This window comes from Anomalospiza imberbis, chromosome Z (genome assembly GCF_031753505.1).
Source record: "Anomalospiza imberbis isolate Cuckoo-Finch-1a 21T00152 chromosome Z, ASM3175350v1, whole genome shotgun sequence".
NCBI lineage: Eukaryota > Metazoa > Chordata > Aves > Passeriformes > Viduidae > Anomalospiza > Anomalospiza imberbis.
Window position 1 is genome coordinate 17,815,235 of NC_089721.1, and position 15,299 is coordinate 17,830,533.

The 15,299-nt window shown below is 37.6% G+C and overlaps 1 protein-coding gene across 1 annotated transcript in view; it reads left to right on the top strand.

Annotated features, from left to right (window-relative positions):
* Window positions 1-15,299, top strand: part of RAB3C (RAB3C, member RAS oncogene family) — a 112,435-nt gene that overhangs the window by 90,371 nt on the left and 6,765 nt on the right. The window contains exon 4 of the mRNA XM_068176178.1: window positions 10,711-10,835. Coding sequence (XP_068032279.1) covers window positions 10,711-10,835 — 125 coding nt within the window. The remainder of the gene's footprint in view (window positions 1-10,710; window positions 10,836-15,299) is intronic.

Sequence of the window (15,299 nt, forward strand, 5' to 3'; positions counted from 1 at the left end):
TGATTGCCCTGATACTTGCAGGCTTCATGAATCCTTAACAAGGATAGGTCATGATAATTTATCACAAGTGGCTTCAATAACCTGATAAGATTTTTCAGTGAATACATTTAGGTATGATTTGTTTCAGCTCCATCTCTAATATTCAAACACAGGCATTTCAGGACTCAATTTATGTGCATATAAAACTGAGTTGTTTGTAAAATAGTTAATGTAAAATACCAAATGAGAAATATAATCCAAAATTATCTAAGAAAACTGGACATAAGAGAATTAATAGCACAGTTCATTTAAACTTGAAAAAAAAAAAAAAAAGAAAGCTAAAACAATAGAGGAAATGAAATCCAAAGAAGTGAATTTGATAAGTGAGAGAAACTTGGAAGTCATTCCTCTTGAAATAGGTAGAAAGGGATTAAGAGTGACAAATGTGCAATGCATTTCATAATGAGATTTGACAGTAAAAAGTCAGGGTCAACTCAGAGTTCTTGAGAGTTGTTAAATCAGAAGTTCCTTAAAATAGGGATGTCCTGTTGGCAGATACTTGCCATATATATTGTAAATATGAATCTGGATTTGCTATTTAAAAGAAAAGATGAAAAAATAAATAATCCTGTGTGATCCAGCTCAATGATTGCTATAAAACTTTCAATATTGGTACAAAGCAAAAGAATTTGACCATGCCTTTAAGAACTTCACTACTCCCAAAATGCCACTGTTAGGTAGGTGCTCTTTGGGGCTGGAGATGAGACGCTAGTCAGTAATCCCAGGTGCAAGAGCCTCTTTGGTAGTCAGTGCAGTCCTTGGTTAGGGGACTGTCATAGGTGCAGTGAAGAGAAAAATATTAGACATGAGAGTCTAGGACCAAAAGAACTTGTTCAGCATCTGTATTGCTTGCTTAGCTATATTTTTTTATATTATCAAAAGCCCATCAGTGTAAGAAAGAAAAAAAAAAAGAAAATGAGGACACATACATATCTGTCTGTACAAAATAACAAGCAAAAAAATTTTTAAGTGACAGCAAATTGCTCATTTACTTGAAAGTACAATATACTCAAGCAGATGCTGTAGTTGTTTTAGTAAATTTTTTTATAACTCCCTTGTTTTATAGCTCTGTTTTTCAAATATGAGAGTTAGGATCAACTGAATTGATTAGGGTCATTACTTGGAATTCCAGCAACAGTCTGGGCAATCAACATAAATTGGTGATAAACAGAATCATTTATATGGAAGCATCTGGAACATGAAAACAAGGGGATAATCAGAAGATGTGCAAGTGCAGTCTGTATTTTGCCTTTTATTGTTTCCATTAATATTATTTTCCTATAAAGACTTTTTTCCATCTCTTTTCAAACCCCTTTTTTTGGATTGTCTTCAGTCTGCATGTGTGGTAGCAGCTTTGAAGGATGATAATTTAATGGTGGGTTTCTCAGTGGGGAGAAAATTAAAATGTACGGCCTTTTGTCTGTGTGGCGAGTTGTTAAATCACTTCCCACAATATGGCACAGCTTGTGGCATTATACATGACATAAAAACTCTTCATTAACATGTGTCCTACTGTGAAAAACGTGCTATATTAGTTGGTCTGCCCATAAGTAAACCTTGTTGCAAGAGAGGATTTTGTACTCCTGTGAATAAGAATTAAATATTGAGATGTACATGATATTGTTTTATCTTGACAAAAAATACAAGGAAGCTGCTTGGAAGATCTCTTTGCCCTTAGTGTCTAACACACTATTTTTGTCTATTATTCACTGGTTTTGTAAATATCCATTCTACTTTTCTAAGCAAAAAGCCTGGGAAGCCAGTATATATTACACACCAGAAAAGGAAGAAATGACAAGGACTGACAAGGAATTTACTCTCTCTTATAAATTCAGCATACCTTCAGCCAAAGCCCACCTTGCCTTGGATTAGGTTGTGAACTCCCCCACAAATTCTCTGTTATCTGTCTCTGTGACAAAACAGTCTGCAGTGTGTGCAATGCCAGGTGTACCGTGTGTGGTGACCTTACTGTGCTTAGGGCTGAGGTGTGCTGGCTGTGTAGGTACAGGAAAACACCCCGCCTGGAGGGCTTTTGCTCTAAAGAGAGGGCCATCAGAGCTCAAGCACAGGAAGTACTGGGGAGGAGGGATGGAGAGCATAGTACCAACTTAGAGCACAGTATTTTTTATTTTTATTCATGCCATAATTTCATACTGAGCTCTTGCTACACTGATATTGGAAAGCAGTTTCAAGGTGTATTTGACAGGTGTGAAAAAAGCAGTTTGCAAATATTGTGCCAAAGATGCAAAAACCGAGGACATCTACAATCTGGTTAACACAAATTGAGTATGCCCTGTAGGCTTCTGGTCCTTCATTGTAACTCCAGCTAAAGTATGTAAAAGTTATATGTTATGTAAAGTATGTAAAAATTAGTGTTTAAACTTAATGTCTTTTGCCAACAATACATTAATTTGACATCATAGACCATTATCCAATGGATTTGAATTTTAATGTCAGAAAATAATTTTCAGACAATAACAGACACTTGGTGCTCTTATTTGAAACAACACTGTACAGAAAAGGCACCAAAGCTAATACATGGACTCTTCTAAAAAATATTTGTATATTATATGAAAGGTGAAGTGTAACTCAACAAAGTACTCAGCAGAGAACTCTGGATGGGAAGACACTTCCATGGGCAGAGTAGGAACAGCTAGAGATGGTTGACTAGAAAGACAACTCTGATTGATGAACATCTATAATGCCTTATCTCTCATCCTAATTACCACACAGAATTGTGTAATTATTATTCCTATGTCACTTGTTATTGCATTCTACTAAATGCAGACCCAGAGTGGACATCACTGGGTAAACATATACTTCCTCATTACAATTATGGTAATGCAATATCACCAAGAATAAATAAGAATAAATGTCATAAACACACAAAGAACATCAGCTCTTGCATCTTAACTGTTATCTCTGCTTTCTGTCTTCTTTTTTTTGTTTGTAGGTAACTAAGCTTTTTTGCAAAATGTTGCATTTCCTTGCACTAGGTTATAAACATGCACATATTAAAGATCAGCTCAGTTTTATCTCCAAAAGAAGTGGATTCATTTTGAATACCTTTACAGCCTGTCAAAACTGAAATGTAACACCAGGTTTTCTAAAATAAAATTATGGCCTCAGAAGTTTGTAGTGAAGGATTTTTTAATTAATGTAGATCCAATTCTTACCAGAACAGCAAAAACCTGTGATGATCTGGCTAATGTGCATTTTGACTATCTTTCTGGCTGATAATGAACCAGAAATTTGTTAGTGTCACACCTGTCATGCAGCTCCTGCATCATCAGTCTATCTTCATCCAAGGAAAGGTTAAATGTGCATTCTTTCTTTGCATAGTGTGCACTCTTTGGCTCTGCACAAGGAAGATAAAGCCTGACAGAAGAGTGGTAAATAATTGGTATTGTTCTGGTTTCTTCAATATCAGTGGTTTTTTTTACAAACATTAGGCATTTTTCTTTATTTGTCCTTCAGTCCAGACAGAAAACACAGTATTGTATAAACAACAACTGACACATCAGATACTGTCAGTCTTGAGCAATATTCATATATCCTGCTCTGCTGCAAGCATGGAGGGGTCTCACCTGGCCTGAGAAAAGCCTCTTCACTGCAGGTGGCTCCAGTGACCCTACAGGTTCCCCCTTTGACTCCCTACACACCCCACACTCACACAGTCAGACCAGGTTTCCTCACTGGCTCTCCTACCTTTCCCATAGCAGAGTCCCAGACATCCACAGAAGAGGCTCAGACATCTGTATCCTTAAAATAATTTAATCATGGTGCAGCAACAAATTAACAGCTCAAGCTGGTGCCTTTGAGAAGGGACACCTAATAAAGATGAGCTAGGCTTTTATAGCCTCAGAGTCCAAGCTCTCAAAAATCTGGGGTCATCAGTTCCTGCTGTGTCTGATTGTCTAGTCACCTGGCTGACACCACAGGTTCCTGGGTTTTTTGTTATGCAAAGAGTTGCTCAGGTTTACTTTTCCTTGAGCTCCTGCCACCCAGAGTACAATCTGCAGCTCAAACTGCCCTGCTTACGAAGCTATCCGCACTAAACGTATCCATAGCACATCCACTTCTCCCCAGATTCTCTTCCTCTTGCTATGTTGTGATATTAAGGGTGGAGTAAGTTTATTTTTCTCATTTTCATCCCCCTTTCATTGCTCTTCTCCATCCATTTTCAGTACTCTCTGTTGCTGGGATGTCTTTGCCTATTCTCTTTCATACATTAATAAGCACTTGCAGTCAGTAGGTGCCATTGCTATCACTGAAAGTAAACATCACAAATTCAATATATCAGGAATTCTGGAGAGAACTGAAGCTGCTAGAATGTCCACTGGGTTTTAAACCCTCCTTGAGAATGACTGAGGTGCAATTTCCTCATTCTGGTCACATGTTCATCTACATCCGCTTTTTCATTTTGATAAATATTTCCTTTATCTATTGCTCCCCATGGTTTTCAGTAATGGTTTCAATAATTATGAAGGAGTTCATAAATGCAAGAGATAAAATTATTTATATTAGCCATAACCCTGGAGGTTTCATGGTCTGCAGGTGGAGCACACCAGAAAAATGAAACAAGTTGAAAAATTTCAAAGGTTGCAAATATCCAGATTTTCCTTGTCAGTAGAGGAGGAAAGATCCTGAGCAGTTTCTTAAACGTAGTTCTATTTCTGTGTATGGCTCCAGCTTTTCTTTAGTTCAATTAAAATCTGGCAAATGTTAGCATACTCTTTTTATTATTACTGACATTATTACTAATTTTTTCTAGTATATTCCTGGTATGTCAATAACTGTGATCACAAGAATCTAGTATTCAAGTACACCAGGAGCCTTTGTCGTGTTTTCTGCTAAGATTGATTCAAATTTTTAACCTTAGTACTCTCTTCAAAATCCCAGTTAGAGAGCTAAATTGGGGTTGTGGTTGGTAGGTTTATATATTTTGAATGACATGTCTCCCACTAATACTAGATTGTTTACTGGAGAACAGATGAAAAGCCTGAGGCTACCTCTCTCCCTGGCCTGCCTGCAGCAAGGTCTAAGCACCCAGTGCAGAGCAGCTGGTACAGAGCCAGATTCCAAATGGCCATCATGACTGAGCATTGCAGTCATTTAATGTGTCGTACAGAATAATCCTACATATGCCCCATTTTCATCATATCCAAAAGATAAGTGTGAAAGAGAGAGGGGATAGGTAAACTCCAAGATGCTGGGGCATTCTTAAGGCACATAGCCTATCAGTATTGCTGGGAATAATAAGAGTTCAGGTGGCATAGAGGGCATGGGAAAAAGAATGGAGCATATGGTGTACACTGAAGTGTAGAAAACACTTGGTTGTATGAAGGAGACCTCAGACTCACTCTGTGGAAAACCTGGCTTGAATGGGAAGTGTTTCAGAGCTCCTCACAGACAAGGAGAATGGGAAAGGATTCATGACATAATTCCATCTGAAAAGATGTGAATGACAGAGCTTCCCCTTACCATCCCTGTCCATATTAGGGTTTTGAGAGGGTAGTGGTGTGTCTTCCCACATCACAGGATGGAGACTAGGGGAAGGAGGAAAGAAACCCTTCCTTACTTCAATTACAGAAGGAAAATGATGTCTCCTGACAAACCTGGAGAGCAACCCTTCCTGCTCAGAGAGGCACAGACACTTGGCACAGTCTTTAGCAAATAAAGGCAGGAAGTTCAACTGAGGACACTGAACACTTTTGGAAACCCCTCCAAACTCATAGTTACTTCTCTGATACTTTGTCTTACCAAATAAATAAACTGAGAAAGAATAGATAACCTGGGTTCCACCTGAGATCCCACCACTACACTGTGATCTCTAATAATTCAGCTAATGGACTTTGCAGTCACCATGCTGTAGATAGACAGCAGAATTTTAAGGATTAATCAGTGGACTCAATGTAACAGTAACTTAAAAAAACAAAAAAATCCAGTTTGGTGGAGGTTCCTTTAATTTGGTTTTGGTTTGTTTGAAGTTTTTTGCATAGCTTTGGGTTTGTTTATTTCTTTTTCTGGCAAGATGATGCGCACCAGTTCATTGAGTACTCCTTTCATAAATCAAAACATCAGAAATACAACATGTTTCCTGAACTTGCTGGAATAAACATTATACATAGCCCCCTCTGGAGCATTTTCGTTAGGCTGTTTCTCTTGCTGTCTGTGCATGTGACTTACTACATAATTAATCTAAAAAGCCTGTAAAGAGAGCCTACCAGCCTCTCTATGGTAGGCAAGCGTCCTTGGAGGACTTGGTCCAAAGAGAGGTGAATAGATTGAGGCAATCTAAAAGTTCATATTCCTGGTATATTTACTCTATGTCTTTAGTGAACATATTTCCTTGCCTTCCATACAGTCTGTGGGTGAAAATATACTAGAGACTAGTCCAGGTTATATAAATATTTGACATAGTTGAGTTAGTAAAAAGTGATAATCTGAAGGGATTCAGAGTAAATTCAAGGTATGCCAGCAGTGGGTACAACCTGAAATATATTGAGTGCAGCAAACAGCAGGTTTGCTTTCCATAGCTGTTTCTCCAGGAAACAATGCAGTATTACCCAGTCATAGCCAAATTAAGCCTGAACTCAGGGGAAAATATATCCTGCTGGATCTGACTAAGAGGGGAAGGTTGCTGCAGCTCCATATCCCAGGTCCAACCAGTAGTGAGATTGAAGATGTATTCCCAGCAGGCCCTGTGCACATAACTCACAAAGGTACAACACGTATACATGCATATACATGACCATATACAGACACATTGCAAACAACACCCAGGACCACCCAGAGTGCTCCCACAAACACCAAAAGCATCATCATCCACACACTGCTCCCCTCCAAAACAGCGCAGCATCCAAGAATGAGAATATGTACAGCATCCATTTGTGAGAATATGTATCTGTGCAGACATACACATTGTGGCTCCCATCAGCTGGGCTCATAAACTCAATCTGCCCAGTAGCTGCCCCAGGATCCCAGTCTCCTCAGTTTCTGACACCTGGACGTAAGCCTCCGGTGTTGACTTGCAGTGATGGGTTTCATGCTGGACAGTGGGCAGGAACTTTCTTGGAACAGCCTTGGAAGAGACCTGGATGTGGTGTCCAGGTATTTTTCTGATAATTTGGTAACCTGCTTTAGTACACTCCTGCTCCACCAGGCTAGTGGACATAGGCTTTGGATATCCTGATGTTTCCTACAATAGTCCTGAGAGCAGCCAGGGCCAAGATATTATTTGGGCTCTCTCTCCTGCCATAATCTCTCTGTGCTTCTTTTGGATGTACAGATAAGCTTTCATCACCTAATTTAATGCGAACAGTCTGGTTTCCACAGCAGTAACATCAGAGCAGCTCCCCCATATTGCTCTGTGCTATCTGCCTTGTCTTCCAGCATCTCAGCTGACTCAGTGAGCTGGGGTTGTGTGTTCCTGAACCCCACTCTGTCACACTGCACAGCATTCCCTGCAAGCTGGCCAAGAGCACACACAGGCCCCCTGCCATTGTTGCCTGGCAGTTATTTGAAGATCTCACTCTTTTAAGATAAGCCAATAGCATTGCTTTTGTTTGCATTCAGCAAATGCTCTTTTCTGACCAGGGATTGGTAGAATTGCAGTACAGGGAGAGCTAGCATGGTGTTGATCATGCAAAGAAATGGATCATTCCACTCCTCCATTAATCTGCCCCTCTGGAGTCTATATATTATAAAAATTCAAGTATGATGCAGATTGCCTGCCTACCATAAAACTGGAAAGGGAAAGATTTACAGGGTAAATTGCTATTGACATACACCAGGTCACTGAGAGTGAACAAGAACTGTCTTTTTTCAGCTTACTGCAAACACCATCTTTACCTTTTCATGTTTTCAATATTCCTGAAGCTGAAGTTCTTTACAAGGACAACTGTTTGTGTTATGGATTAATCAGAAGCCTTGGTCATTTGAAAGGTTACTTATGCAAGGAACAGCAAAATCTCTTTTTTTTCAAGTGACCTGTGTGTTGGCTTTGGTGGAGAGTTATGGGAATCAAAACCTACAGAAGCCAACAGTGGCTTCTGTATATGTATAAAAGAAAACATAACAGTGATAAGCCTATTATATCCTTTGAATCAAGCTTCTGCTCATGTGATGTGGGGCGTGAATACATTTGACTAATTTTCAGTCAGTTATATTTTTGTACTACTGAGTTGTTTGCAAAATGTAAGCCTTTGGATTTGTTTGCAAGGGCAAGATCTCTTCTTGTTACTTAAAAAAATATAACTAGAAGATGAGACAAAAGCAAGACAGATTAAAAAATGTCTATGAATAAAATAAGTCGCTTTAATAATGAGAAGAATTTGAATGCACATATTTGTAGTTGTATAATAAAAAAATCATATCTGGCTGCAGTAAAATGAAGGGACCTTACATTCTTAATGAAAGAAACTCATGTAAAGCTCTGGAGGCAAAGTCTGCAAAACATGGCTGAATGAATTCTCTTTAACAGTTGTCTGATGATATTTCTTCAGGCTGTATTTCTTCATCAGTTTATTCTATTTCAACTTTACAGATTATGTAAGTAATTCCTTCTGTAAAGCTTAATATCTTTCCAGCGTATTTTTCTTTTGAAATATATTTGATTTCCTGCTGACATAAAGGAAATAAATTGACTCCCAACTAATGACTGTTCGGAGCTAAGCCCTTCTAGAGTCCTTAATGGACTAATAAACTCTGACATTTGAGGTACTAGTATTTGCAAAGTTGCTGTGGTGACCAATGTAGTTCGAGTTAAAAAACACAATAATAATTCTACTTTGCTTAACCACTCAGCATGATTCCAAAAGGACATTTCCACCAAAGTGAATGCATGTTGTCCTTTTTTTCTGAGAAATGGTATTTTTAGTAAAATATAAATGTATGGAGAAGTCTGACTTCTTTTTGGTCGCAGTACCTTACACCTACTCAAATTACTATTAAAACAGATTTAAAGTAGCACACTGTCTACTTCTTGAAGAAAAGATCAGGTCAGGTCCAAGGGAACAATCTGTAGCACAAAATGTCTGGGGCTTGCTTCAGCTTCTTTTTTTTCACTGTGATAAAGTGGAACATTCCTAAAAGTAGTGATCCTTCCCTTTAAATTTCTGTGCCTGTCACTGCAAACCCATCAGTTGTGGCCTAGAGGTTTTTTGACTCATACATGGAACCTGTAGGCAATGGCATTGGACCCAGGGTCACAGTGATAGCTATAGCAGCTTTTGCCCATGGCCATCCCTCTGGTTTTGCAGTAAGCAAAGCCAGCTGGGAAGATTTGACCCATTTTCTGTCTTTTGCTAGAATCAGTTGTCAGACTAGATCATGATCTTTTTTTTTTTTTTGAATGTTAGACTTTGCAGACAGGGGTCTCAATGAGTAGGGATGATGGCTGTGTTATGAGAAGGGGTCACTAGTGAATGTACCCATGCAGTACCCATGCAGACCAGCTTCCAAGACATTTAGGTGACAGATTTTTGGAACTATTTCATCTTTTGTCAAAGAGACTTTGAGAAAAAAAAGTCCATCATATGCCACAGGATCCATTTCCAGGGTGTCCTCTCATAAACGTGTAGTTACAGAAATTAGATTCTGTTCTATTGCCGTTTTCCCAAGCACTCTTATGTTGTCCAAGGAGGGAGGGAGGGAGGAAATGGGGGACAGGCTGGCAGAAAGAGGTATGCTTTCTATCTTTTCCTCTCTCCACTAATCATTGATCCCACCAAAAACATAGAGCCTAGAGCCAGACGTAGTCACAAGCCCAAGACAAAGCGTAAGTACTTGGAGTAAATTTCCTGCATCCTGCGTTACCTTCAAGGGCACATATTGTTCCCAGTCAGAAGGTGGTAACCAGCAGAATCACTCTTGGCTGAGCCTGGAGACAGCCATGGAGCTTTCCTTCTACAGAGCAGATCTGGGTACCAGCAGAATGGTGGCAGGCAGAAACTGATAGATACCATGAGTATGGTTCCAAGTCGCCCATTATCTGCTCACCTTCAAAGAAAGCACTGTAAGCTGTTTCACCACCAGCACTCATGGTCCCTATGGTGTTTTAAGGCCTGAGATACTTCCATTCAGCTGCAATCATGGTTAATGCTTGTATAATTTAAATGGAAGGTAAATCAGAGCTCAAACTCAGTCCCTGCCCATGGCTTAATGCACAATGTAAGTGTTGCTGACCTTCTGGTAGATCAAAGACCTGCAGAGGAATGTGCTGGAGAGAAACAACAGAAGGAAGAAAGCCTATCTCTGAAATCTTTGGTTTTGCTGCTAAATTTACATCCTGATCTCAAAAGTAAAAGATAAGAAATTAATATGTCGCTGATTTTCTTTCAGAGCTCTATTTTTAGATTATAAGGTTTGTATTAAAATGTGAAAATGGGAGAAAGTATCATCTCTTCTTTCTAAAAGTAAAGGAAGAATGTTGATGGCAAGAGAAAATATTATTTTTAGCAAGCAAAAGTAAAACCTGTGTTGATACTATCTTTGTAATAGTAATATCTGACATATAATCCTTAGTTTATTCAAAATCTGTAATTAAACAGAATCATGTTACCCTAGTTGTCAAAATCAGTATTGTCACTTCCTTTTTTTTGCAACTCTGTTTGAAATTAAGGGTAATTTGTTTTGCTTTGACTCCTCTCTCTTCTTTTCTCTTTCAAGGTCAACTCAAATCAAAACATACTCTTGGGATAATGCCCAGGTTATTTTGGTTGGCAACAAATGTGACATGGAGGATGAACGGGTAATCTTTGCTGAGAGGGGAAAACATTTAGCGGAGCAGCTTGGTAAGAAATGACTCAACAAAATCTTTCTGGTTGCTTGTGAGAATGCACAATTTATTTTCATTTATTGCTACAATACCTGCAAATACATGTTCATGACACATTCATTGTAAAGGAAAAGTCATACATTGCTTCCCTTTTATTTCTACAGCCTTTTTGATATGGAGCAAAGAAAGAAGTAAATCAAAAAACCCCAAGCACTGTCCTCTCAAAACAAAACAAAAAACAGAAAACAACAACAAAAAACCAAGCAAACCAACAAAAAAAAAAACCCCAAAAACCACAAAAAACCAACCAAACAAAAAAACCCCCAAAAATAACAAAAAAAAGGGAAAGGGAAAAGGAAAAGAAAATTAAAATGAAAAAGAAAAAAAAAAAGAAACTCAAATGAGAGGAAAGGAGATATTGCAGAAAAAGCTTACTACTTACTAGACCTTTTTGCAACTTGAGTAGATTTGGGTTATGATTAGCAATACCAATAATCCAGAACAGAAATATGCTGCTGTCCAACTCAACTCCCACTGCTAACACTTCATCCACTGATCTACTGTACATTCACAGAACTGTAGATTTGAACTTGTTTCATAGAGTCTCCCTGTGGGAAGCAAATTCTGTACACACAGAAAATTGCCAAGCTGTGAGCACCTTTGCTGTTTCTGTTTCTACACAACAGTGTTATCCTTTCATACCATGAAATGTTTTTGCAGTGACACTGCCCAAAGTTTATTGGAAAATCTCCAGAGCATCATTGTAATAATTCTACCCAGCCTCTTTTTTCCTTCAAGTTTCCTGATCTCTGGAGAGTAAGCTCAGCAGGTGTGTAAATCAAACTCTGGCATTGTTAGAGGTCAATTTATGTAAAGGGAATCATAAATTACAGGCATGGATTTGTTAATGTTTTTAAAACTATGTGTGGTAAAAGCTCAGTCTGGTCAAAATATGTGTAACCAAGATCTCTTTGTCACTATTCCTATATAGGTAGGTACATGAAAGTATGGTTTAATAGGGGATATAATCTCATGCTGGTGGTTCTTAAGTCATGTATATTCATAGGTCAATGACCTTATTTTTTAAAAAATACTGTTTTCCACTTGCACAATTACTTTTCCTGGTAAACAATTTCATCAGAATAACATACCTTCCTATTGTATCTGTCTTAATAAGTGTTGCATACTTAAAGAACTCCTTGCATGAATACATTAATGATTACTGTAAGTTAGTCTTTGAAAGATGACAGGAAATATTTAACAGAAGGCTATATCCAGAAAACTTACCAATATTTGTAAATAATTGAGTTTCTCAAACTGCTTGCAACCAAACATATAACAGAGGATATTTATCTTTGCAGAAATACCTGTCATATTTTTATGTATTTTTCTATCTCTGTTCTTCCCATTTCTAATGTTTACTCATTTTACTAGGAGATAGCAATGTGTACGCATTGGACAGAGATCACAAAAATCTAACTGTATACTTTTACCATAAATTTTGACAAGGTGCTGAAATGTTTAGCAACAACCATAAATTTTCACTATAAAGTTTGAATTTTTTTTAAAGTCAGATAAAATAAAATCTGAATTTCTATTCCTTGAACCATATTCCTATTAAAAAAAAATAATGCAATGAATTGACAAGGCATTCCCAAGGTCATGAATTTATCAAGACAATAAGGAACTCTGCATGTTTTACAGTCAAGAATACTCAGATGTAATAACCAATGCTTGAAAAAAAAAGTGTAATGAGATAGATAACAAAAGTCATGTTTCAGGCTTTAAAGCAAATTCTAACTCCTGGGGTTTAAAATACAATCTTTATGGAATAAGATTATCCTCTATTTCCATATTTATCTACTCAGGGGGTTTCTTTTCTCAGATATATATCCTGTGGCTATCTCAAGGGTAGATTATTGTATTAGATAACTTGTGTCTCTGATCTAGTAATTTACTGTAGTCAGACTGCACACACAAATGTTTACATGTTTCCTGTACAGCTGCAATAATTTCTTAAATCTGCCCAGAGACTGGGTGGGATGATGTCAGAAACAGCAGAAGAAAGACTTGCCCCTAACTGTAGTAGATGCACTGGCCTTGCAGGCTGGTTTGGAGGGCATCCATTGTGTTATACACATGGGACTGTCTTTTGTTCTCCGGCAGTGAGTTGATAACAGCTCTTACGGACAAGTTTTAAAAATAACAATATAGATTTTTATATCCAGACAGACATTTTAAAACTGTGGGCCCTTTGAATAAAATGTTGATCACAGACACAAGCCAATAAGATTCACGAGTGCTGTACAAAAATTACACTGTGACACCCTCTGTTCTCAAGTGTGGTTTTATTTTCAGCCCTTGTTTATTTGAAGTCACTGAGAAAATGAGCACATGCACTTTCTGGGGTGAATATTCAGAAGGTCAAAAAGAGCACTGGGAATTTAACCCTCTGGGGAACATGGTGTTCTGTTGAGAACAGTGTTATTGGAAAATGGGGCCTATTTTTGGCTCCTGACCTCTCTGAAAAGTGTGGCCTTAAAGTTTATTAACAAGGTGTAATTATTCATTTCTTTAAATCTCTGTGCTGGCTTATTTCTCAAGTGTAACCCAAACCAGGTGTTTAAATGAACCAAAAATAAGTTTCATTACCATTGGAGGAGGTCTGCTGAACTAGTCAAGTCAATGTACCCTGTGGTACATCTGCATACCTTTTTCAATGCACTAGTCAATATTCACAAAAGAATGAAGGAATAGGTAGGAACCCAGACCTCACCTTGAAGAAAAATTACAGAATCTTATGAGGTCAGAATTTGTCTTGTTTGTTTTGAAGATTTTTTAAAAATTTATTGTTAATACAATGACATTGACAATACCACAATGGATCATAGCTACAAGCGGTGTTGTAGGTATTTGTAGGTGTGAACTGGCAAACATGCAGTGATACTTTCTCTGACCATAGAAAATTATATTTGTGGGTCTTATGAACCAAATGCAATACATTTATATTCAATAGGCCTTTTGTAATTTTTTCCATTGGTTTGTACAATGATGTCTTTGAAGACATATAGAATCAAACCACCAACAACATCCTTTAAATATGCACAGTTTATCTGTTATCTAGTGCTCCTTTGAATTAGCCCCCTGATAGTTTAATTTTATTTTTCTTTACTGTTATATCCTTATAAATAGTGTACAATTGTTTGCTGTTACCTGCTGTGTACCTCTCTGGATTTCAGAGAGCTCTGTCCTATTCCCTTTTTCTCCATAAGGTAATTCCCAGAATATTTAATTGTTTCAGGCATAAAGACACAAAGACATACATTAGTCATTCCTTATTATCCTATTCAGTACTTTTTTAAAGTGTTTTTTCACAAATCAGTTCATGGTCATTTAACACAATAGCATCATTAACAGGTTAAGGTAGAATGAAATGAAAATTGATGAGATCAAATAAAGTCACATAACTTTTCCTCATATAAATATTATTCCAAGAATGTGCAGAAATGTAACAAACCAGCCAATGGAGAGAAATAATTAATGCAAGGTTAGTATTGATTTGGAAATGACAGCAAATACATTTAAAGAAGTTTATTCGCTAATCATTATAAAAAAAGGGTATGGAATATAATTCTTATTATATTTTCTGTCTTCAGGAATATTTGCTCTGAGCAGTACATAGATTGGTCTATTGAGTGATTAGAAATATAGTCAGCACTTACATGTTTTAAAGCATTTTAGTAAAACAAGAGTTGGAATTTGCGAGCAAATTGCATGCACTGTTGCCAGCTGAATTGCTCACACAGTTTTCTGAGATATTGCTCTCATGCCTTTCAGCAAAACTCATACATTCACAAAAGTTTGCTATCAATTATCAGAAGTGAAATAAAAGGAGTGACTTGCAGGTGGCTTGATGTCTTGTTTCTTCTATTCACAGTCTGTAGGATAAATTCATACTGTAATCTACCTCCCCTCCCCTCCCTTCCCCTTTCCCCTTTTTCCCTTTTTCCCTTTTGCTTTCCTTTCCCCTTTTTTCTTTCCTTTCACTTTTCCTTTTTCCTTTCCTTTCCTTTCTCCCTTTTCCTTTTTCCTTTCCTTTCTTCTTTTTCCTTTCATTTCCCTTCCTTTTCCCTTTTTCCTTTACTTTCCTTTTTCCTTTTTCCTTTTTCCTTTTTCCTTTTTCCTTTTTCCTTTTTTTCCTTTTTCCTTTTTCCTTTTTCCTTTTTCCTTTTTCCTTTTTCCTTTTCTCCTTTTCTCCTTTTCTTCCTTTCCTTTCCTTCCTTTCCTTTCCTTTCTTTCCTTTCCTTTCCTTTCCTTTCCATTTTCCTTTCCTTTCCTTTCCTTTCCTTTCCTTTCCTTTCCTTTCCTTTCCTTTCCTTTCCTTTCCTTCCTTTCCTTTCCTTTCCTTTCCTTTCCTTTCCTTTCCTTTCCTTTCCTTTCCTTTCCTTTCCTTTCCTTTCCTTTCCTTTCCTTTCCTTTC